Source organism: Neoarius graeffei, chromosome 1, assembly GCF_027579695.1.
Source record: "Neoarius graeffei isolate fNeoGra1 chromosome 1, fNeoGra1.pri, whole genome shotgun sequence".
NCBI classification, from domain to species: domain Eukaryota; kingdom Metazoa; phylum Chordata; class Actinopteri; order Siluriformes; family Ariidae; genus Neoarius; species Neoarius graeffei.
In genome coordinates, this window is record NC_083569.1 from 30,731,934 (window position 1) to 30,753,896 (window position 21,963).

The following is a 21,963-nucleotide window of genomic DNA, read 5'->3' on the forward strand; positions in this document are numbered from 1 at the left end:
GTGCTGTGTGATCTGTCCAATATCACGGATGTAGGCCTATAAATTAAATATGAAAACATCAGCTGGAGTTTGATTATTGACAGGAACGCTGTTGACCACAGCAGTAAGTGCTTTCCATACCACATTTTTTATTGATAAATGAGGGTTATTGCATCATCCTCATTAGTATAGTGGACAGTATCTCCGCCTGTCACGCGGAAGACTGGGGTTCGATTCCCTGGCGGGGAGACTTTAAAAATAACTTGTGCAGCAGGGGGATGGAGTGGTTTGCACTCTTGCCTCACAGCAAGAGGGTTCTGGGTTTGAGCCAAGTGGCTGGTGGGGGCCTTTCTGGGTGGAGTTTGCTTTACTTAACCCCACAGTTCAAAGATATGTAGTTCGGTTAACATGGGGTGGTGTTGGGCTGAAATGTCCTTGAACATGTGTGTATATATGAATGATCACATTTTGTGTCAATAAAATCTTATTAATAGTGACAGATCAAGATAAATCCAGTGACTATAGACCATACTTTAATATGCCTAAAGTCAATGTTAATGTCAATTATGACTATTATAAATTGCCAATGGTAGACCCTCTGATGATGTTCTAATAATATTCTATTTCTAAGTCTAGTAAAAATCAGACAAAAAAAAAAGTTTTCTGTGTTTTTAGCTTTTAGGTAAATATCAGAAAATTGAGTTAGCTAATTTAATGGATGCCCGCTAACATATCTTTGCGCATGGAGCATTAGCAAACCTCCCTCGTGATAGTGAGAACTGGCAGCCTGGACTTTTCCATTGGATCGCACGCTCGACCCCCAATCCAATGTTGCTTTGGTCGGCCAAAGTTATAAGGTTGCTGTGGGGTACTAAGACTCGACAAAATAACAAAATTAAATTATTCAGACATCCCTAGTCTCCCGGACGCTCTGGGAGTCTCCCCAGGAGCATGTAGACAGAGACACGAAAGGCAGGAGAAACTTGATCTAAGTCTTATTTGGAAAGTTGTAAATTAAATTGTAATGTGGTGCAAGGACAACAATCTCCGTCTGAACGTGGAGAAGACGAAGGAGATTGTTATGGACTTCAGGAGAGAGCACACCCAGCATGCTCCACTATCTATCAACGGTGCTGCAGTGGAGAGGGTGAGCAGCACCAAGTTTCTGGGTGTGCACATCTCTGAAGACCTGTCCTGGAACAACAACACCGCATCACTGGCCAAAAAAGCCCAACAGCATCTGGACTTCCTCCGCAAACTGAGGAGAGCAAGAGTCCCGGCCCCCATCATGCACACATTCTAAAGAGGCACCATCGAGAACATCCTGACCAGCTGCATCACCGTGTGGTATGGCGCCTGCACTGTGTCCTGCTGCAAGACTCTGCAGCGCATCGTGAGAGCAGCTGAGAGGATCATTGGTGTCTCTCTCCCTTCTCTTATGGATATATATAACTCCCGCCTCACCCACAAAGCCATCAGGATTGCAGGTGACCCCACCCATCTCACAGCCTCTTCAGCCTGCTGCCGTCGGGGAGGAGACTGCGGAGTCTCCGGGCCAAAACCAGCATGCTCAAGAACAGTTTCTTTCACCAGGCAGTCAGGAGGCTCAACTCCCTCCCTGTTCTGCCCCTCCTCCCCCCTCTGCCCCCTGCCACAGATTCTGCTCGCACACCCCCCTTCAGCATCTGATATGTCATCCTCACAGTCCCCCCCCAACACACACACACACACACATACATCTCATCGTTCATTAACACACTGAACTCAGGGACCGCACATCTCACTTTACCTCACTCATTTGCACTATTCCGCACTACCTCACCTTAACAGCTGCTAGTTTGTTTATACTGCTTATTTCATGTTTCATGTTTACCTGCTATACCTCAAGTGCCCTTGACTGTTTGGTTATTTGTACCAATTTATGTGTGTGTGTGTGTGTGTGTGTGTGTGTGTGAGTGTTTAGTCTAGTTCATTTCTAGAGTGTTTATACTGTTTATATTGTCTGAGTGTTTAGTCTGTCTTGTTCTTATCTAGTGTTTATACTGTTTATTTATACTGTTTATACTGTTTGAGTGTTTAGTCTATGTCTAGTTCCTATCTAGAGTGTTTATACTGTTTATATTGTTTTTTTTTCAATTATTCTATTTTTATTTATTGCATTGCCAGTTTCACCGTGGGTCAGAGAGGACTGATATTTCATCTGTGCTGTATGTCGAGCATGTATAGCATATTTGACAATAAAGTTGACTTGACTTGACTAATGACTGGCTATTGCTGATATGTGGTTTGATGTTGTGACATGTAAGTAAGCTTAGCAAACAATTGATTTGATTGATGTAGATTTATGGTGTGAAATGTAAAGAACTATTGTTAATATGTGAATTGATGGTGTGAGATGTAAAAAAGTAATGCAAATAATAGTGTAGATTGATGAGATGTAAATAACTATTGCTAATATGTGAATTGGTGGTGCATATTGTGAATAAGTTTTACAAATTACAGTGTAGATTGATGGTGAAACATAGGCTTAATAAGTTACCAATATGTTCACTGATGTGAGATATAAATAAGTAGGCCATAAGTTGATAAAATATGTATTAAACCAATGGTGTGATAAATAAAAATGTTTTGAGAGATATTGACCACTGTGAGTGTAAGGGCTCCTCCTCCTTACAAAAGGCAATTTAACCACTGTCTGAACCAATGGGTTTTTGACCAAAATGCTCCGAATGGATCAAACTTTGGTGCGCGAACCAGAAGGGAACCCGTTCCCTGTTGGTGGAAAAGGGCTACGTGTAGGTCGGTGCAAAGTCTTGTCGGGTCCATATCTTGTCTGACCAGTAGAGGGAGCGCACATGAAATCACCACCAGTGTCTTGTGATGACTTGGAAGAGGGGGGGCCAAAAATTATGCAAAACCCTGCTCGGACGCTTTGCCTGCCCTCATGGAGCAGCCTACACCCTTGCAGGGTTACATCTCAGCCAAGTAAAGAATCTTATATTTACCTGGCAGGGACAATACCATGATCAAAAATGTGGTTTGCACAAAGTAAGGCCTAGCCATTGCACTCAGGCTGTGCTAACCTTTATGAATTTCTCAAATGCAGAAACCTCAACTGCATAATTTCTGATAGTGGGGGACTGTGTTTGTGCTCTCCTCTTTTGCATAAATCTGTTGGAATCAAAGATAGAGCTGTTTGTCTTTTTGAAGTTTTTCTTTTTTTTTAGTGTTCAGGTGTTTTATATCAAGAGCTACTGGCTGCTTGAAGTTTTTGAGAAGCAAGGAGGGCTGTGCTCTTAAGGTTAATGTGTGGAAAAAATCTCTCTGGTTCTGTGTATTGCTGGGTTTCTGAACACTAGGAAACAGGTTTTGTTCAGGCTTTTTTTTATCCTCAGTACCCAGCTAGGGTTTCCACGAGTTTTGAGCAGGAAATGGTTGTTGAGGATGCACCGTGGATGGAGGGAATTTCACTGGGGTTGTGCAGATCTTTGTGAATTTCTCAAATGCAGGAATATCAACTGTATAATTTCTGAAAGTGGGGGAATGCGTTCCTGCTCTCTCCTCTTTTCCATAACCCTGACAGAGTCAAAAATAGAGCTGGTGGCTTATCTATCAATCTTTATTCGTCACATGCACACTTCAAGCACAGTGAAATTCATCCTCTGCATTTAACCCATCTGAAGCAGTGAACAAACACACACACACACCCAGAGCAGTGGGCAGCCCAGAGCGCCCGGGGAGCAGTCAGGGGCTCGGTACCTTGCTCAAGGGCACCCCAGCCCAAGGCCACCCCACTTCAACCTAACTGCATGTCTTTGGACTGTGGGGGAAACCGGAGCACCCAGAGGAAACCCACGCAGACACAGGGAGAACATGCAAACTCCACACAGAAAGGCCCCTGCTGGCCGCCGGGTTCAAACCCAGAAACTTCTTGCCGTGAGGCGACTGTGCTAACCACTACACCACCGTGCTGCATATTTATTTATTTATTTCCTTCCTTCTTTCCCCTCCCCTGATGTTGTGTGCTGGAGTGCAGGTTGCACGATGTGCTTGAAGTCTAATGAAGACAAGTGGGCTCAGGCACCAAAACGCAGCGTGTGGAGAAAATGTAGCTGGCTCCGCATGTTGCTGTTATTTTCACTCTGCTCACACGGATTTCCAACCACCAGGGAACGTGTTCTTGAATGGGTTTCTGTCAGGCTTCTGGGAACCTTGGCATGAGCAAGGGTCTCCATGAGTTTTCAGCAGAAATTTGTCATAAAGAATGCGTCATCGACAGAAGGCATTGCACAGTGCACAGCAGAAGTAAACAGTAGTCCAGAGATGGTGGATCACATTGCTTGCCCGCAAGCTTTGTTCTGTTATTTCTTCCCTGGTGGTCAGAAAGCCGTGCGAGCAGAATGAAAACACCAGCAACATGCGGAGCCAGGTACATTTTCTTCACACGCTGCGCTTTGGTCCCTAAGCCTCCTTGTCTTCATAAGATTTGCAGACATAGCAGATATTTGCTTTCTTCTGTAGTGGCTGCCACGTTCGCTTAACACGAGAACGGTCCCTGATTCGAAACCGGGAACAATCGGTGCTCGTTTTCTTGAACTTGGCGGCGAACAAATGTCGAGCTGCCATCTCTGCTCCGTCCGTACCTTTTGGAACAGTCCCAAACCGAGACGCTGAAAAAGCTTCGCGTGTTTTCTGCTGTGCAGTGATTTCCCCTTTCACCTGACAAGCGAATAGACGCTCCTGAGAAACCTGGCAGAGCCATGCTTTGCCTTTTGAGCTCTGCTTCCCTTAACGTCCAGTTATCGCCTTGCTAAAATCAGGTACCCTCGAAACAGCCAGAAAGACAGACCCTTAACGTGACCGGATTGCTTTCTGTAGCTTAGTGGTTGTCATGTTCTCCTAGGTGCAGACGACCGTCGGGACAAAACCTCGTTTGCACGGTTTCCCTGCCTCTCTGGTTTTCCATCAAGGTCCGTGACGGCTGCTTTAAAAACAAAATCGGGCACGATCTACATTTCTGTTGACTGTGGAATCATGGACATTGCAATTCGTCACGGGGAGGTGGTGTTCTCAAATGCCACTTCGTTGCTCGTTTATGGAGTGAGGTCAGGTCAACAGGGCTGCACACGGCATCAGAACGCTGCAAAGTGGCATTGACTCTGGAATGCTTCATCATGTCTCAACGAGTATTTGCCGGCCAACATTCAGACACATTTGCTTATTGACTCTCAAACCGTGACTGTGCAGTCCTCTGTTTGTGGAAAACATGCAAAGAAGCAGCTTGCCGCCAACGAAAGACAAGCACGCAGGCGCCCGTGTCCTTGAAGCACGCCCAGGTTTGCGCAAACCGATGCCATTCAACTGCATGCAACGCGAGCGGAAAGCAGAAGGAGCGGCCCTCAGTCACCTCCTTGGCAAGGCAGTGACGAGCAACCGATCCGTTTCCTCCCGGGTGCCTGGCCACGCTCTCTGCCTTTCATCAGGGAAACGAAGCGTTAAAGGGTGTGCGTTGGCCGGGAATCAAACCCGGGTCAACTGCTTGGAAGGCAGCTATGCTAGCCACTATACCACCAACGCTGCGTACCTGGCCTGGGGACAAATGCCTAAGTGCCATTGCTTCTGAACTTGAGGCCCAGGCAACAGCTGATCGGTGCAAGCGCTGAGGTTTCTGTAGTGTAGTGGTTGTCACGTTCGTCTCACACACGAAAGGTCCCCGGTTCGAAACCGGGCAGAAACAGTGGTGGGTGGGTTTATTTATTTATTTATTTTTTGAGTGACTGCTGAGCTGTGATCTCTGCTCTGACCGTGCCAACTACGGAAGTGTTTGCTTTTCACCAGCCAAGGTATGGACACATTTGCTGAATAAATCTTACACAGTGACTCTCCAGTTCTCTGTTTGTGGACAAATATACACCTGTCGCTTGTTGCCAACGAAACGAAAACACGCAGGAGCCCGTGTTGTTCACCGCTTCATGGGTCGAACGTACGCACGGGCAAACTGATGTCATTCAACCCTGCAAACAACTACTTCCATCGCTCGTGGAAAGCGGAAGGAACAGTCCTCAGTCACCGCCTTGGCCAGTCCAGACAAGGCATTTGATTTCTTCCCGTGATGTTGTTGCAGCGCTTTTCAGTGCTGATCCTCGTCACACTCGACCACCAGCTCATCTCTACGACGCCAAGGCCGTGCCCCTATCCTCGTGACAGTCGCTTAAGCGTGATCTGTGTTCTTCTTGAGGCCCAGGCAAGAGCATGGTTTCTGTGCTGTAGCGGCTGCCACGTTCGCTTAACACGAGAACGGTCCCCGATTCGAAACCGGGCGGAATCGGTGCTCGTTTTCTTGAACTTGGCGGCGAACAAATGTCGAGCTGCCATCTCTGCTCCATCCGTGCCTTTTGGAACAGTCCCAAACCGAGACGCTGAAAAAGCTTCGCGTGTTTTCTGCTGTGCAGTGGTTTCCCCTTTCACCTGACAAGCGAATAGATGCTCCTGTGGAACCTGGCAGAGCCATGCTTTGCCTTTTGAGCTCTGCTTCCCTTAACGTCCAGTTATCGCCTTGCTAAAATCAGGTACCCTCGAAACAGCCAGAAAGACAGACCCTTAACGTGACCGGATTGCTTTCTGTAGCTTAGTGGTTGTCATGTTCTCCTAAGTGCAGACGACCGTCGGGACAAAACCTCATTTGCACGGTTTCCCTGCCTCTCTGGTTTTCCATCAAGGTCCGTGACGGCTGCTTTAAAAACAAAATCGGGCACGATCTACATTTCTGTTGACTGTGGAATCATGGACATTGCAATTCGTCACGGGGAGGTGGTGTTCTCAAATGCCACTTCGTTGCTCGTTTACGGAGTTAGGTCAGGTCAACAGGGCTGCACACGGCATCAGAACGCTGCAAAGTGGCATTGACTCTGGAATGCTTCATCATGTCTCAACGAGTATTTGCCAACCAACATTCAGACACATTTACTAATTGACTCTCAAACCGTGACTGTGCAGTCCTCTGTTTGTGGAAAGCATGCAAAGAAGCAGCTTGCCACCAACAAAAGACAAGCACGCAGGCGCCCGTGTCCTTCACGCACGCCCAGGTTTGCGCAAACCGATGCTATTCAGCTGCATGCAACGCGAGCGGAAAGCAGAAGGAGCGGCCCTCAGTCACCTCCTTGGCAAGGCAGCGACAAGCAACCGATCCGTTCCTGCCCTTTCCTCGCTATGCTGTCTGCCTTTCTTCAGGGAAACAAAACGTTAAAGGGTGCACGTTGGCCGGGAATCAAACCCACGTCAACTGCTTGGAAGGCAGCTATGCTAGCCACTATACCACCAACGCTGTATACCTGGCCTGTGGACAAATGCCTCAGTGCCATTGCTTCTTAATTTGAGGCCCAGGCAACAGCTGATTGGTCCACAAGCTGCATTTTCTGTAGTGTAGTGGTTGTCACGTTTGTCTAACACACGAAAGGTCCCTGGTTTGAAGCTGGGCAGAAATAGCGGTGGGTTTGTTTATTTATTTGTTTTTTGAATATGCCGATCCAGTTGTGGTAGTGCACATGCATTCAGCTTCAACACACTGGAATGGACAGTCTGTGTCGAATGTATAAAGTGCAATAGAATGCTGATTTTTCAGCATCTTTTAAGGTCAATTATAGCAGGAGTGAGAGTAAGAACACAGAAAATAACCACAGTAAGAAGTGGACTCATCAGGCTTTGAGCATAAACCATCACCAAACACAAACAGCAAAATCCCCAGTGTTGAATTCAGTGGCGTAGCCAGGATTTTTTACATGGGCTGGCCAAAGGGGGGCCAAGGATATACAGGGGGTGGCCATGCTGTGACTAAATAAAGGTGAGGTGAGGGGGTCCGGGGGTCCTCCCCCGGGAAATTTTGAATTAGCTAGATTTGATTTCCTGTATTCTGATGTATCTGGTGGCATATCTGGTGCCTAACTCATGAACAAAACCCATGTGAGCCAAGAGGTCAGAAATTAATGTTTTCATTTATTTATGTAACATAAAGCATCTGCAAAACAAAGAAACCATCCAACTTGTTTACTCTAGTTAAGCATCAGGATTTTAACGATCACTACTAAAATGCAGAAGTAAAAACTAAAAGATCACCTGCCTCAGGCACCTGGGAAGTAGTAAGGATATTAGTCAGGCTTGAATAAAGAGTGCTTTGCTCAGGAAAAGGAAAATACTTGTATACTTAACTCATACATACAACATATGTAAACACTTACAACACGTTGTGATATTGTCCATTGTAAGTACTGTACAAACTAAATGTGTTAAGTTACAAAATGTGTTTGTGTGTGGGTGTGTGAGTGAGTGAAAGTGTTACACTGATGTAACACATGACATAGATGAGGTGTAGTGCATGAGTGGTGTGTGTGTGTGTGAGAGACAGGGGGGAAAGTATGTGCACTGCATGTAGATATAGATGAGCTCTGTGTGTGTGAAGATATGTTACATGTAAATACAAAAATGAAGTGCATAAGTTGTGTGTGTGTGTATGAGAGAGAGTGTATGTTCAGAGTGCATGAGTGTTGTGTGTGTTATATGTGAATATAGAAATGTAGTGCATGAGTGGTGTGTGTGTGTTGAGAGTGCACGAGTGTTGTGTATACCAGTGAGTGTGTTACATGTAAATATAGAAATGTAGTGCATCATGCATGAGTAGTGTGTGTGTGTAAGAGAGGGTGTGTGTTGAGAGTGCATGAGTTGTATCTTATAGTGAGTGACAGAAAGACAAAGTGTGTGTTAAGAGAGTGAAGTGTGTGTTCATATATGAGTGAGAGAGAGAGTGTTAAGACAGTGCATGAGTGTTACATTTAAATATAAAAATTTAGTGCATGAGTTGTGTGTCTGTGTTGAGAGTGTATGAATGTTACATGTAAATATAGAAATGTAGTGCACAAATTGTGTGTGTGTGTGTGAGAGAGATAGACAGTGTGTTAAGAGAGTGCATAAGTGTTGTGTATGAGTGAGTGTGTTACATGTAAATATAGAAATGTGGCGCATGAGAGGGGTAGGGGGACAGTGTGTGTTGAGAGAATGCATGAGTGTTGTGTATGTATGAGTGTGACAATTATTAATCAATGTGTACTCCCACCAGTAACACACAACATCTCACACACATTAATATAAACAATCACACAACTTCTCTATATCTACTGTGTATCTAGTATCTATCTATGTGTGCACACAGCACAAATCCCACTGTAGCCGGATATCTATAAAGACACATATTTATCTATACGGTTGCATTTACATGTAAACGAAGGTTTCAGTCACTGAAAACGGATACTTTCGAAAACCCCAGGCAAAGTGGAGATTTCTGGAAACTCAGGAGATTTCTGGAAACTCTGAATTGTCTGAGGACAGAATTGTAACTGTATATCTACAAAGTGAGAACTTGAAGAAAGTATAAGAGATGAATAACTTACCTCCCAAATTAATCGCACATTCACGTAGTTCGTAGGTTGTTGTGTTGTAGGACTAGAGCATGACTATCTGATACCACCTGCTGCTTGAACACGCGAAACGTTTATGTGCTACAGTAATATGCATCCCCGCAGAAACCAAATAGGCGGAACAAAAATCCAGCGGGCGGAACTAACATTTTGTGGGACATACCGGTTTTATAAATTTTATTGTCCAGCCCTGGGGTGGCCAGGGCGGGGCCAAGGCGTGCCCTGGGGTGGCCACGGCTCCTCCTGCCCCCCCCCCCCCCAGCTCCGCCCCTGGATATAGTCATAGAGAATTGATATCTGAAGAGTTGAAATAATAAGTAATATACAGTATATATATATATGTGTGTGTGTGTGCATATATATATATAAGGAAGCTCGATAATCAATTTATATTGACTAAAGTAGAGGGGTGGGATTAAATAAGTTTTTACTTCAGCCCACTCCTTTTCGGACATGTAAACTCAAAACTGCTTAGTACGTCCTTGTTTGCAGGCACATGCACACATAGGGCTTTAGGGGTGCTTGAGCCCCTGCCCTTTTTGCCTCGAATTAAATATTGCCCTTTTAAAATAATAATAATAATAATAATCCTAATAATAAATAATACAGTCCTGTTAGAAGTTTAAAACAACGGCGGTACAAAAACAATAAACGGCTATCTACCAATGTTCTTGTAATCCGGGGTGGTTGTGTGCGCTGTAATCTGGGGTGGCTGTGTGCGCTGTAATCCGGGGTGGCTGTGTGCGCTGTAATCCGGGGTGGCTGTGTGCGCTGTAATCCGGGGTGGCTGTGTGCGCTGTAATCCGGGGTGGCTGTGTGCGCTGTAATCCGGGGTGGCTGTGTGCGCTGTAATCCGGGGTGGTTGTGTGCGCTGTAATCCGGGGTGGCTGTGTGCGCTGTAATCCGGGGTGGTTGTGTGCGCTGTAATCCGGGGTGGCTGTGTGCGCTGTAATCCGGGGTGGCTGTGTGCGCTGTAATCCGGGGTGGCTGTGTGCGCTGTAATCCGGGGTGGCTGTGTGCGCTGTAATCCGGGGTGGCTGTGTGCGCTGTAATCCGGGGTGGTTGTGTGCGCTGTAATCCGGGGTGGTTGTGTGCGCTGTAATCCGGGGTGGCTGTGTGCGCTGTAATCCGGGGTGGTTGTGTGCGCTGTAATCCGGGGTGGTTGTGTGCGTTGTAATCCGGGGTGGTTGTGTGCGCTGTCATCCGGGGTGGTTGTGTGCGCTGTAATCCGGGGTGGTTGTGTGCGCTGTAATCCGGGGTGGCTGTGTGCGTTGAGCTGCCGCTTCTCTGTCCATTGCTGCTCTGCTCGCGTGCGGCCAGAGAGAGGGCGCGCACGGACTGAGTGAGAGGGAAGAAGCCGCTGCGCGCGCTGCCACAATGATAACAGAGGAGGCGGACAGTGAGGCAGCTGGAACATGTGAGCTGTGGTCTAACAGTTAGTCCTTTCAAACTGTATGGACATGACATCTGGGCATTTGTAGGGTAGGGTGACCACCTGCTCATAAACCCAAGGGGGGAAAAGGGGTATGTTTTTGAGGGACAATGTGGGACGGCGCCGCGCTGGCCGCTGGAAGACTCACAGATAGTGGTTTACCCATTTCTAGCACATACTACCTTACATGGTATATCAATAATACCCTATTCTGCTGTTATTGGTGATGTATGGTCATGAACAGGCCACCAAATGTGTTTTTTTTTTAAATAAACATTCATAATATTTTGACCATTCAATGACTTGACAGACACACTTCCACTCATGATTTACTGAAGCTACTCAATTTTATTTATTTTCCATTACAATTTATTCACTTTAAATCAATCATAATATAATATTGAGTCTGAGGCTTTGCAGTGCATCAGTACAGCAGGAATAGTGGCAAGTCTCCATTTAGTTTTCAGTGGATTAACAGGAATTGTAGTGGCTCAGCACCACAGAAACAGTAGAAAAAAAGTCTCTTAACTCACAACCACAGCAAAAACTCTTCTGTGTTTGGGGACACCTTTAGGCCTTTGGGGACACGTTTAGGACTCACCAGCATCTGCATACATGTCAACCTTTGGTCAATCAAACCTGTATAGCCAACCTCCAAAATCCGTATTTCCCTTATAAAATCCGTATAAGATGCAAATTAAAATAATTTACCTAAAATTTGAATGATAATTAACAATGATATATCCCAGTTACTTTTTATTCAATATTAATAACAATAAACCTTCAGAATGAATACAAAGCTCCAATGTTCGACAAAAACACAAAGTGCCACTCTAATGTTCTGAATTGTACTCCATGACAGCTTTTTTAGCACTCTGCACCAATACTCACTAGGCTGCATGTCACAGCAAGTGTCTGTGTTGATCTTGCCGGAGTGCCCATTCAGAATCTTTTCAGTCGCTAGTGAAAGTCGCTCAGATGGAAATACGCATTTCAAACAAAATACTTCCTGGCTGGCGGGATTCTTGCAATGCGGTGTGCGCATGATCAAAAGTGGAACAAAGTCTCGCTACCACAAGATAACGCGCGATTTCATAAGACTCTTTACTGGCTGTTTGTGCTTTCTGTGGCGTACAGTACGTTTGTAAATGTTATGCGCTCTTTTATCATCGTGGGAATTTATTATAGCTCTAAATAAATATTGAAGTTTTTTTAAAGAATCCGTATAACTTTATTTGTACGCCCGTATACTACGTTTATTGAATCAAATCCGTATAAAATACGGACATTCCGTATAGGTTGACATGTATGCATCTGAATGAAATAAGGAAGAGAGATAAGAGACAGAATTAAATTAATTTTTAATTTTTTTCACTGACGTTAGCTAGATAGCTAACGCAACACTTTTACATCCATTAATATTAATATAACTTTTAACTTTACCTTTGGTTGTTGTCTCTCATTGCTCATTCAGTGGTCTTCTGAGGACTTTCAAGCAATCTTCGACGGAGGCATGGGCAAGCACGTCCGTGACGATGGCTTCTGCCTTTGTCCGACCACATGCCATCATCTTCGCAATGTCGGAGTCCTGATACATCGTTGCAGCTAGCTTTGTGCCACAATCTCCTGCCCGATATGATATTGCGTGTTGGGCAGTGTGATACACACTCGTCACCTCTGCCGCAGTCACTTTGTCAGCTAGAGAGTCGTTTTTAGATCGGAGGAAAGCATCCATAGATTTAGACGTTTCTTTCTGTTGCACACGTTTCTTGTGAGTCTCCGAGAGCCTGTGTCATTTCAGGGCTACTGACATTTGTGCGAGTAATTTAAGTCTCTGTAGTTTAATAATCTGCTTGTTAACTGACATGACCTGACCTGTTACTGTTCACAATCGATTGCCTCGGGCGTGCTTCGGTGTACATGCAAGTATCATATACCGTCGGGAAGCTTACATTCTCCTCTTGTATATATAACTAGTCGTCGACCTCTTCCACAATGTGCTCAAATCAAATGTGGGTTATGTTTCAGAAAAAAACAAAAACAAAAGCTTGTGAAAAATGTACTCAGAAGCCTATGCAAAGAAGAGGGGCTCTCTGATCTCCTTCTCCTCTCGATTGAAAAAGACATACCGATAAATCACAATGAGGTCATTAATATCTACAGGGACATGGCCCCCAGAAGGTTACTGCTTTAAGGCCCCTGGAATGTTAGGCTTCTACCTTATGAGAAGAAGGACTGATTTTTATCATTTTGTCCATTAGGCTATTTACTTATTTGTTCAAAGTTCAGGTTTCACTGTTCAATGTTAAATCTTTAACAATAAAAAAGCCTAATAATGCACCCGTGTTTTATTGCTTTGCATGTCTTCCAAGCCTATGATAATGTGAGTGACAATTTTGCTGACACAAAAGAAATGGCAATTGCATATCACTTTCACCAACACAGGACACATAGCTAAGTACTTACCTTCCTCTTAGTACATTAATTTTAATTCTACATTTCCATATTTTGGAAAGGACCGGGGGTAAAAAATAATGCACTTGCTGCCCTTTTTCTGACTTTGAGCCCCTGCCCCTCTATAATCCTGTGCACGTCCCTGCTATGTTTGTATTTTTGTCTTGTTTTCTTTTGTTTTGATATATTATTATTACCTATATTTTTTAAGGTTTATTTTCTAATTTAGTGGCTTTTTACGTGTTCTTGTTGCAAATGCTGTTTTGTTTTCCTTGTTATCTGCTTATTTATTCATTGTTTGTTTACATGTTTGAAATAAACCATCGTTATCATCATCACTGCAACCACACTTGCTAATTGACACGGTAGCCAAAACTGCGGGCTATTTTCGCCGCCACGCCTCCAGAGTGAATATTCATGAGCGAATTGGGCGTGGTGTTTCGCCCAGTGGAAACCTACAGTAACCCTTTGGGTGCCGCGCACGGGGCGGGATTTATTTTTCTTCAGTCAGAAATATTGGTAGGGACACGCCCACACCGCCCACACCCAATTCTACACCTGTGTTGTTGAGCATGGAGAAAACCAGAAAATAGGGAAAAAGTTAGGGCAGGCAAAATAAAGATTTTTTTTCTTTCTTTTTTAAAATACAGTAACCATTCCTAAATCTAGTATAATACCACATGAGCGTATAGAATAAAAGAACCAAACTCCTATTTTAATTCTCTACTGTAAAAAAAAAACATTTATTAACTTCACTTAAAGAGTGTCAAATAAGAATTAAAAAATCCTTTTTTTGAGCAAAGGCATTATTCCTGAAAATACTACAAGATCAGGTTGATAGGAGCAAACCCCCATTCCAGCTCCCTGTTCTAAAAAAAAATAATCTGCTTGATATAACATTTTCATTTACAGAACATATCAGATATTAAATTGATAAGAATAGATATACCACACTTGACCTTAACCAAAAGGCCGAAAAGCAATAACTTACGTTGAACTCGTTAACATTTCTCTCCCATACCGCCCACACCCAATTCTACACCTGTGTTGTTGAGCATGGAGAAAACCAAAAAATAGGGAAAAAAGTTAGGGCAGTTAAAATATTTTTTTTTTCCTTTTTAAAATAAGGTAACCATTCCTAAATCTACTATAGTACCATATGAACGTATACAATAAAAGGAACAAATTCTTTTTATTCTCTACTCTAAAAAAAACATTTATCAATTTCATTTAAAGTGTGTTAAATAAGGGAAAAAAAAGCTTTCTCGAGAACAAAGACAGATATACTATAACATTAGATTGGTATATGAAAAGAGCAAACTCCAATCCCAGCTCCTTACTCTAAAAAAAAAAAAAAAACCCTGCTAGATATAACACTCTCGTTTAAAAAACAAATCAAATATTAAATTGATTAGAATAGATACTACACTTGATCCTAGCCAAAACGCAGAGAAATGATAATTTACTGCAGCTAATGGCTTTAAATATACCACTTCCACATATTAAAATCCAGAAAGGTAAACACAGCTAGACTCCGCCCCCAACAGCTGGATCCTTTTGAAGAGAGACATCATCTTTTGGGGCATGTGGGAGATGCTTTAATGCAAAACGATCAGTAGTTCTAACATTTGTTGACTAAAAATGTTCAGCTCTGCCAGAGCAAAGCCTGCAAAAATATACTGAACTCATTAACATTTCTCTCCACAGAAATCTTTAGTAAAAGGCGAAAGATTTATGCGTCAATGAAGAGAAACCTGAGCTGCACTTAACACTGGATCAGGTTAGTGACACTGGATTGGAGGTGCCTTTACAGCTTTATTAGCCATTGCACGCAGGCAGAGAAATGTCTGACCAACGAGCTTTTTTGAAAGAAAGATCGATCGATAGATAGATAGATAGATAGATAAGCAAGCGGGGTGGGTGGTGTTGAATTTTGAAAAGGAACAGTTGAGTGCTGTGTGATCTGTCCAATATCACGGATGTAGGCCTATAAATTAAATATGAAAACAACAGCTGGAGTTTGATTATTGACAGGAACGTTGTTGACCCCAGCAGTAAGTGCTTTCCATACCACATTTTTTATTGATAAATGAGGACTCTTGTTTCATCCTCGTTAGTATAGTGGACAGTGTCTCCGCCTGTCACGTGGAAGACTTGGGTTCGATTCCCCGATGGGGAGGCTTTAAAAATTTATTAAAGGCGTCATGCAGTGGCGATAAAAGTCGCATTATTCTGCACCACAATGCTTTCGAGATTCGAAATAAATTGACCGTCGATTTTTCAAAAGCTTCCCGCGGTTGTAATCGGTCTTTATTTGATCATGCCCATCACTTGAAATTTTCCGCGTTCGCAGCGCCCCCTCTCGGTCAATGGAACAGCTGCGTGACGTCATACCAGTAACCACTCGGTGCAGTTGCAATGACGGACACACCAGAAAATAGGAGCGATGCTGAGGAAATTAGCTTTGATTTTACCGATACAGAAGAAGAAAATGGCCCACAAGTAGAGATTTTGACAGCTGAATGTCCTGGTGGTATCCAGCCTTACAGATTTGAACCTGAGCGCTCATCTTCAGAAGAAAATGAGGACAGTTCTGACGACGACAGAAACGAAGACGAGAATGAAGACCGGCGACTTGAAGACTTGTTTTGGTTGGTTTCTCTGACTAAATCACTACTTGTGTGTATTTTTAAAGACCATTTTCACTTGAATTAGAATGCTGTGTGATTAATCTATGATTATGTGTAATACTGATAGCTGTAGGGGTGAAAGTATAGCTAGAAAGATTGAATTCTAGCAACTTGACAGCTTGCGATCTCGCGAAATGCAGTGGGCCTTCTGATACAGTAGACCCCTTGATATTTCAGTTTTCATCATTTTCCTTTTATTGCGGTTGATTTTAACTTGATATTCAGTATGTTATAGGCTGGGAGTATTGAGCTTTGTATTGTATTGTTTAGTAAACGTACAATCGTCAGTAATAAGTGATAATTATTAGTTAAAGGCAGCTCTGTGGCATAAATCTTTCAATTAATCTTCTGTCATCCATTTGCTAAAATTATGTGCCACATGTGTTATCAAGACAACACTTCATGTGACAAAGAAAGATATGACAAATACATAAATGTATGAAAATCATTTTGTACAATTAATGATTGATACATAAACACTTAAAACATGTGTGTGGCAGCGGGGGCGTGGTCAAGCGCCGGTCTGTGACAGGAGGGCGGAGCCAGGGAAGGTGAGTGGCAGAATCATTACACCTGACGGTAATTAACCTGTGTTTTCCCAGTAACCGCGCCCTATTTAAGGAGGCAGAGGGAGAGCAGAGAAAAGCTCATCCCGGAACAAGAACACAGTGTGTGTGTGTTTCGCTATCAGATTAAAACTGGCGGTTATACTGAAAAGTCTGGCAATAAAAAGCCTATTTGCATCTGAAGCATTGTCCTGCCGTCCTCTGTGCTCCACCCACACTTCAGAGAGCTCTACAGTGGTGCCAAAACCCGGGACAAGGTGGAGCACCAACCTCGCAGCCCCATGGAATCCTCCCCGTTCGCGGACCTGGTCCACGCCCTCGCCACGGCTCAGCAAAGCCAGCACCAGGCGCTCGTCACGCTCCGAAAGGAGCAAGAGCAGCGCTTCGAAGCCCTGGTGCTGGCCCAGCAGGAAGATCGCGAGGCGTTCCGGCATCTCCTCGCGTCGGCAGGGTCCACCAGCGCCCCGGGCCCGTCCTCTCACCGTGACCAAGATGGGCCCGCAGGACGACCCCGAGGTGTTTCTCACATTGTTCGAGCAGGTCGCCGAAGCCTCGGGGTGGCCGATGGAGCGGCGCGCCTCCTCCCCCTCCTGATGGGAGAGGTGCAGCTGGCCGCGCTATAACTCCCCGCCGGCCTACACGGACCTTCGCTGGGCCGTCCTCCAGCGCGCGGAAGCGCTGGCGCTGTTGTTCTGGCGTGCGCCCCACGCGCTGGAGGACGGCCCGGCGAAGGTCCGCGTAGGCCGGCGGGGAGTTATAGCGCGGCCAGCTGCACCTCTCCCATCAGGAGGGGGAGGAGGCGCGCCGCTCCATCGGCCACCCCGAGGCTTCGGCGACCTGCTCGAACAATGTGAGAAATGCCTCGGGGTCGTCCTGCGGGCCCATCTTGGTCACGGTGAGGGGAGACGGGCCCGGGGCGCTGGTGGACCCCGCCGACGCGAGGAGATGCCGGAACGCCTCGCGATCTTCCTGCTGGGCCAGCACCAGGGCTTCAAAGCGCTGCTCTTGCTCCTTTCGGAGCGTGACGAGCGCCTGGTGCTGGCTTTGCTGAGCCGTGGCGAGGGCGTGGACCAGGTCCGCGAACGGGGAGGATTCCATGGGGCTGCGAGGTTGGTGCTCCACCTTGTCCCGGGTTTTGGCACCACTGTAGAGCTCTCTGAAGTGTGGGTGGAGCACAGAGGACGGCAGGACAACGCTTCAGATGCAAATAGGCTTTTTATTGCCAGACTTTTCAGTATAACCGCCAGTTTTAATCTGATAGCGAAACACACACACTGCGTTCTTGTCCCGGGATGAGCTCTGCCTCCTTAAATAGGGCGCGGTTACTGGGAAAACACACAAAACACAGGTTAATTACCGTCAGGTGTAATGATTCTGCCACTCACCTTCCCTGGCTCCGCCCTCCTGTCACAGACCGGCGCTTGACCACGCCCCCGCTGCCACAATGTGTTTTTAAAAAAATAATTTTTTTCTATCAATACCTAGCCATGACCTTGAAATCAGATCCATTGATAACAACAGTCACAAATAGTGTTCAGTGTTTGTTGTTACAGCCAAACACAATACACCGATTAGGCATTTTGTATCACAGAATATTAGTACATCATTTCATAGTGTTTTGAGTGTTCAAAACTATCCACAAACTGAATAAATCCACAAAATCCGCAATGTAAACAACTCTGGTAAACGCACGCTATAGAGAAAACATGGGGACAGGCCAGCATCACCCAAGGGAGGTTACTGGTATGACGTCACACATAAGTTGACCTAGTTAATGGCTGGCTGCCTAAATTTGGCTGTGCGCGTCAACTTTAAATGCTTGTAGCGGGCGCATCGTGACACTGAGATCGCGGGAAACCGAGGGGCTTGAATAACCCACCAAACCCGACATTTTGACACATGATATAGCCTGATTGCTGAAATTACCGCACGACGCCTTTAACTTGTGCAGCAGGGGGATGGAGTGGTTCACACTGTCGCCTCACAGCAAGAAGGTTCTGGGTTTGAGCCCAGCGGCTGGTGGGGGCCTTTCTGTGTGGAGTTTGTGTGTTCTCCCTGTGTCAGCTCTGGTTAACCCCACAGTTCAAAGACATGTAGTTTGGTTAACATGGGGTGGTGTTGGGCTGAAGTGCCCTTGAGCATATGCATATAAAATGTGTGTGTATGAATAACCACATCTTGTGTCAATTAAATCTTATTAATAGTAACAGATCTAGATAAATCCAGTAACTATAGACCATACTTTAATATGCCTAAAGTCAATGTTAATGTCAATTATGACTATTATGAATTGCCAATGGTAGACCCTCTGATGATGTTCTTCTAATAATATTCTATTTCTAAGTCTAGTAAAAGTCAGACAAAAAAAAAAGTTTTCTGTGTTTTTAGCTTTTAGGTAAATATCAGAAAATTGAGTTAGCTAATTTAATGGATGCCCGCTAACCTATCTTTGCACATGGAGCGTTAGCAAACCTCCCTCGTGATAGTGAGAACTGGCAGCCTGGATTTTTCCATTGGCTTGCGCGCTTGACCCCCAATCCAATGTTGCTTTGGTTGGCCAAAGTTATGAGGTTGCTGTGGGGTACTAAGACTAGACGAAATAACAAAATTAAATGATTCAGACATCCCTAGTCTCCCAGACGCTCTGTGAGTCTCCCCAGGAGCATGTAGACAGAGACAGGAAAGGCAGGAGAAACTTGATCTAAGTCTTATTTGGAAAGTTGTAAATGAAATTGTAATGACTGACTATTGCTGATATGTGGTTTGATGTTGTGACATGTAAGTAAGTTTAGCAAACAATTGATTTGACTGATGTAGATTTATGGTGTGAAATGTAAAGAACTGTTGTTAATATGTGAATTGATGGTGTGAGATGTAAACAAGTAATGCAAATAATAGTGCAGATTGATGAGATGTAAATAACTATTGCTAATATGTGAATTGGTGATGTATATTGTGAATAAGTTTTACAAATTACAGTGTAGATTGATGGTGAAACATAGGCTTAATAAGTTACCAATATGTGCATTGATGTGAGATATAAATAAGTAGGCCATAAGCTGATAAAATATGTATTAAACTGATGGTGCGATAAATAAAAATGTTTTGAGAGATATTGACCATTGTGAGTGAAGAAGCGCTCCCCCTCCTTACAAAAGCCAATTTAACCACTGTCCGAACCAATGGATTTTTGACCAAAATGCTCTGAACGGATCAAACTTTGGTGCGCGAACCAGAATGGAACCCGTTCCCTGTTGGTGGAAAAGGGCTACGTGTCAGTCGGTGCAAAGTCTTGTCGGGTCCATATCTTGTCTGACCAGTAGAGGGAGCGCACATGAAATCACCACCAGTGTCTTGTGCTGACTTGGAAGAGGAGGGGCTAAAAATTATGCAAAACCCTGCTCGGACGCTTTGCCTGCCCTCACGGAGTGGCCTACACCCTTGCAGGGTTACATCTCAGCCAGGCAAAGAAGCTCATACTTACCTGGCAGGGGTAACACCATGATCAAGAAGGTGGTTTGTCCAAAGTGAGGCCCAACCATTACACTCAGGTTGTGCTGACCTTTGTGAATTTCTCAAATGTAGGAATCTCAACTGCATAATTTCTGATAGTGGGGGACTGCGTTTGTGCTCTCCCCTTTTGCCTAATTCTGTTGCAGTCAAAAATAGAGCTGTTTGTTTTTCTGAAGTTTTTCTTTTCTTTGTGTTCAGTTGTTTTATATCAAGAGCTACTAGCTGCTTTAAATCTTTGAGGAGCTAGAAGGGTTATGCTCTTAAGGGTAACATGTGGAAAAAATCTCTGTTTCTGTGTATTGCTGCGTTTCTGAGCACTAAGAAACAGGTTTTGTTCAGGCTTCTTTTATCCTTAGCACCCAGCTAGGGTTTCCATGAGTTTTGAGCAGAAAATGGTTGTTGAGGATGCACCGTGGACGGAGAGAATTTCACCGGGGTCATGCAGACCTTTGCGAATTCCTCAAATGCGGGAATATCGACTGCATAATTTCTGAAAGTGGGGGAATGCGTTCCTGCTCTCTCCTCTTTCCCATAACCCTGACAGAGTCAAAAATAGAGCTGGTGGCTTTTCTATCTATCTATCTAGCTATCTAGCTATCTATCTCCTTCTTTCCCCTCCCCTGATGTTGTGCGCTGGAGTGCAAGTTGCACGATGTGTTTGAAGTCTTATGAAGACAAGTGGGCTCAGGGACCAAAGTGCAACATGTGGAGAAAATGTAGCTGGCTCTGCATGTTGCTGTTATTTTCGCTCTGCTTGCACGGCTTTCCGACCACCAGGGAACGTGTTCTTGAATGGGTTTAGGTCAGACTTCTGGGAACCTTGGCACGAGCAAGGGTCTTGATCAGGGGCGTCACTAGGAATTAAGCTTTACTGGGGCACTGCACCCCCCCCTCCCCAACACACACACACAAAATGCCCCCCCCCGCACAATGCACCTTAACGTTCCTGTCCCCAACCTATGCAAAGTGGATAATTCTCATGCTCTTGTGGATGAAGTTATGCAAGGAATAGGTCAACGAGACGGAAAACACATCCCAGTCCCCAAAAAAATTATTGTTGGCATTTGGGCTTTTAATGCATGCTGATGCTAAACATGTCACCTCCACTCTCACAATTCACGAACTTAGCTGGTTAGTTATGACTGACTAGCACATAGCCTACAACCTTAATCTTACCTCTCTCACCCTCCTCCTCATCTGTCACTGTTTCCCTGCCCCGTCTCTGCTTCGTGAGAAGAATTGTCTGATATCCATCTGGAAAAGTAATTCAATATCGTTTAATTCGATGTAGTTTAATGGGTTTGTTAGAATATGGTTTGCTTAGTTTTGTTGCAAAAACTTCGCACTACCTTAACTCATCCAGAGCCCGTTCTCTGACTCATCCAAAGAGTAGACTCATCTCTCCAGTAGGCTAAATGGACTCATGGCACACCACACGCACGCTATGTTTACAGTGAGAATCTCCCAGACCAATCAGAAAATTAGTTAGAAAGAAGAGGCGATAGAAGTTTGAAACACACTCTGTCCTACAGCTTACAGTAGATAAATGATCTGCCAAAGAAACTAGTTTGTTACAAAAATCGTTCAACATTTTCTTACTGGGGCACAGCTGATTTTTACTGGGGCACGTGCCCCAGTAAAAAAGGCCTAGTGATGCCCTTGGTCTCCATGAGTTTTCAACAGAAATTTGTTATCAAGAATGCGTCATCGACAGAAGGCATTGCATAGTGCACAGCAGAAGTAAACAGTAGTCCGGAGATGGTGGATCGCATTGCTTGCCCGCAAGCTTTGTTCTTTTATTTCTTCCCTGGTGGTCAGAAAGCCGTGCGAGCAGAACGAAAACACCAGCAACATGCGGAGCC

At 44.7% G+C, this 21,963-nt stretch overlaps 1 protein-coding gene, 6 non-coding genes and 1 pseudogene across 7 annotated transcripts in view; 3 read left to right on the top strand and 5 right to left on the bottom strand.

The window, feature by feature from the left end:
* Window positions 1–11,882, bottom strand: part of LOC132884703 (carbamoyl-phosphate synthase [ammonia], mitochondrial-like) — a 31,117-nt gene extending 19,235 nt beyond the window's left edge. The window contains exon 1 of the mRNA XM_060918577.1: window positions 11,770–11,882. Within this exon, the coding sequence (XP_060774560.1) occupies window positions 11,770–11,820 (51 nt within the window). The 5' untranslated portion in view covers window positions 11,821–11,882. The remainder of the gene's footprint in view (window positions 1–11,769) is intronic.
* On the top strand, window positions 2,977–3,140 carry LOC132896878 (U1 spliceosomal RNA). The gene has a single exon (XR_009656193.1). It is a non-coding gene; the product is annotated as a U1 spliceosomal RNA (small nuclear RNA).
* trnag-ucc (transfer RNA glycine (anticodon UCC)) lies at window positions 5,485–5,556 on the bottom strand. Its single transcript has one exon. It is a non-coding gene; the product is annotated as a tRNA-Gly (tRNA).
* trnav-cac (transfer RNA valine (anticodon CAC)) lies at window positions 5,644–5,716 on the top strand. The gene has a single exon. It is a non-coding gene; the product is annotated as a tRNA-Val (tRNA).
* A 2,251-nt stretch (window positions 11,883–14,133) lies between the features above and the next one.
* On the bottom strand, window positions 14,134–14,316 carry LOC132898449 (U2 spliceosomal RNA). Its single transcript, XR_009656518.1, has one exon. It is a non-coding gene; the product is annotated as a U2 spliceosomal RNA (small nuclear RNA).
* Window positions 14,317–14,688: 372 nt separating this feature from the next.
* LOC132898316 (U2 spliceosomal RNA) lies at window positions 14,689–14,791 on the bottom strand (annotated as a pseudogene).
* Window positions 14,792–14,979: 188 nt separating this feature from the next.
* On the bottom strand, window positions 14,980–15,094 carry LOC132895581 (U5 spliceosomal RNA). Its single transcript, XR_009655780.1, has one exon. It is a non-coding gene; the product is annotated as a U5 spliceosomal RNA (small nuclear RNA).
* A 4,970-nt stretch (window positions 15,095–20,064) lies between these two features.
* LOC132895652 (U1 spliceosomal RNA) lies at window positions 20,065–20,228 on the top strand. Its single transcript, XR_009655801.1, has one exon. It is a non-coding gene; the product is annotated as a U1 spliceosomal RNA (small nuclear RNA).
* Window positions 20,229–21,963: the final 1,735 nt, after the last annotated feature.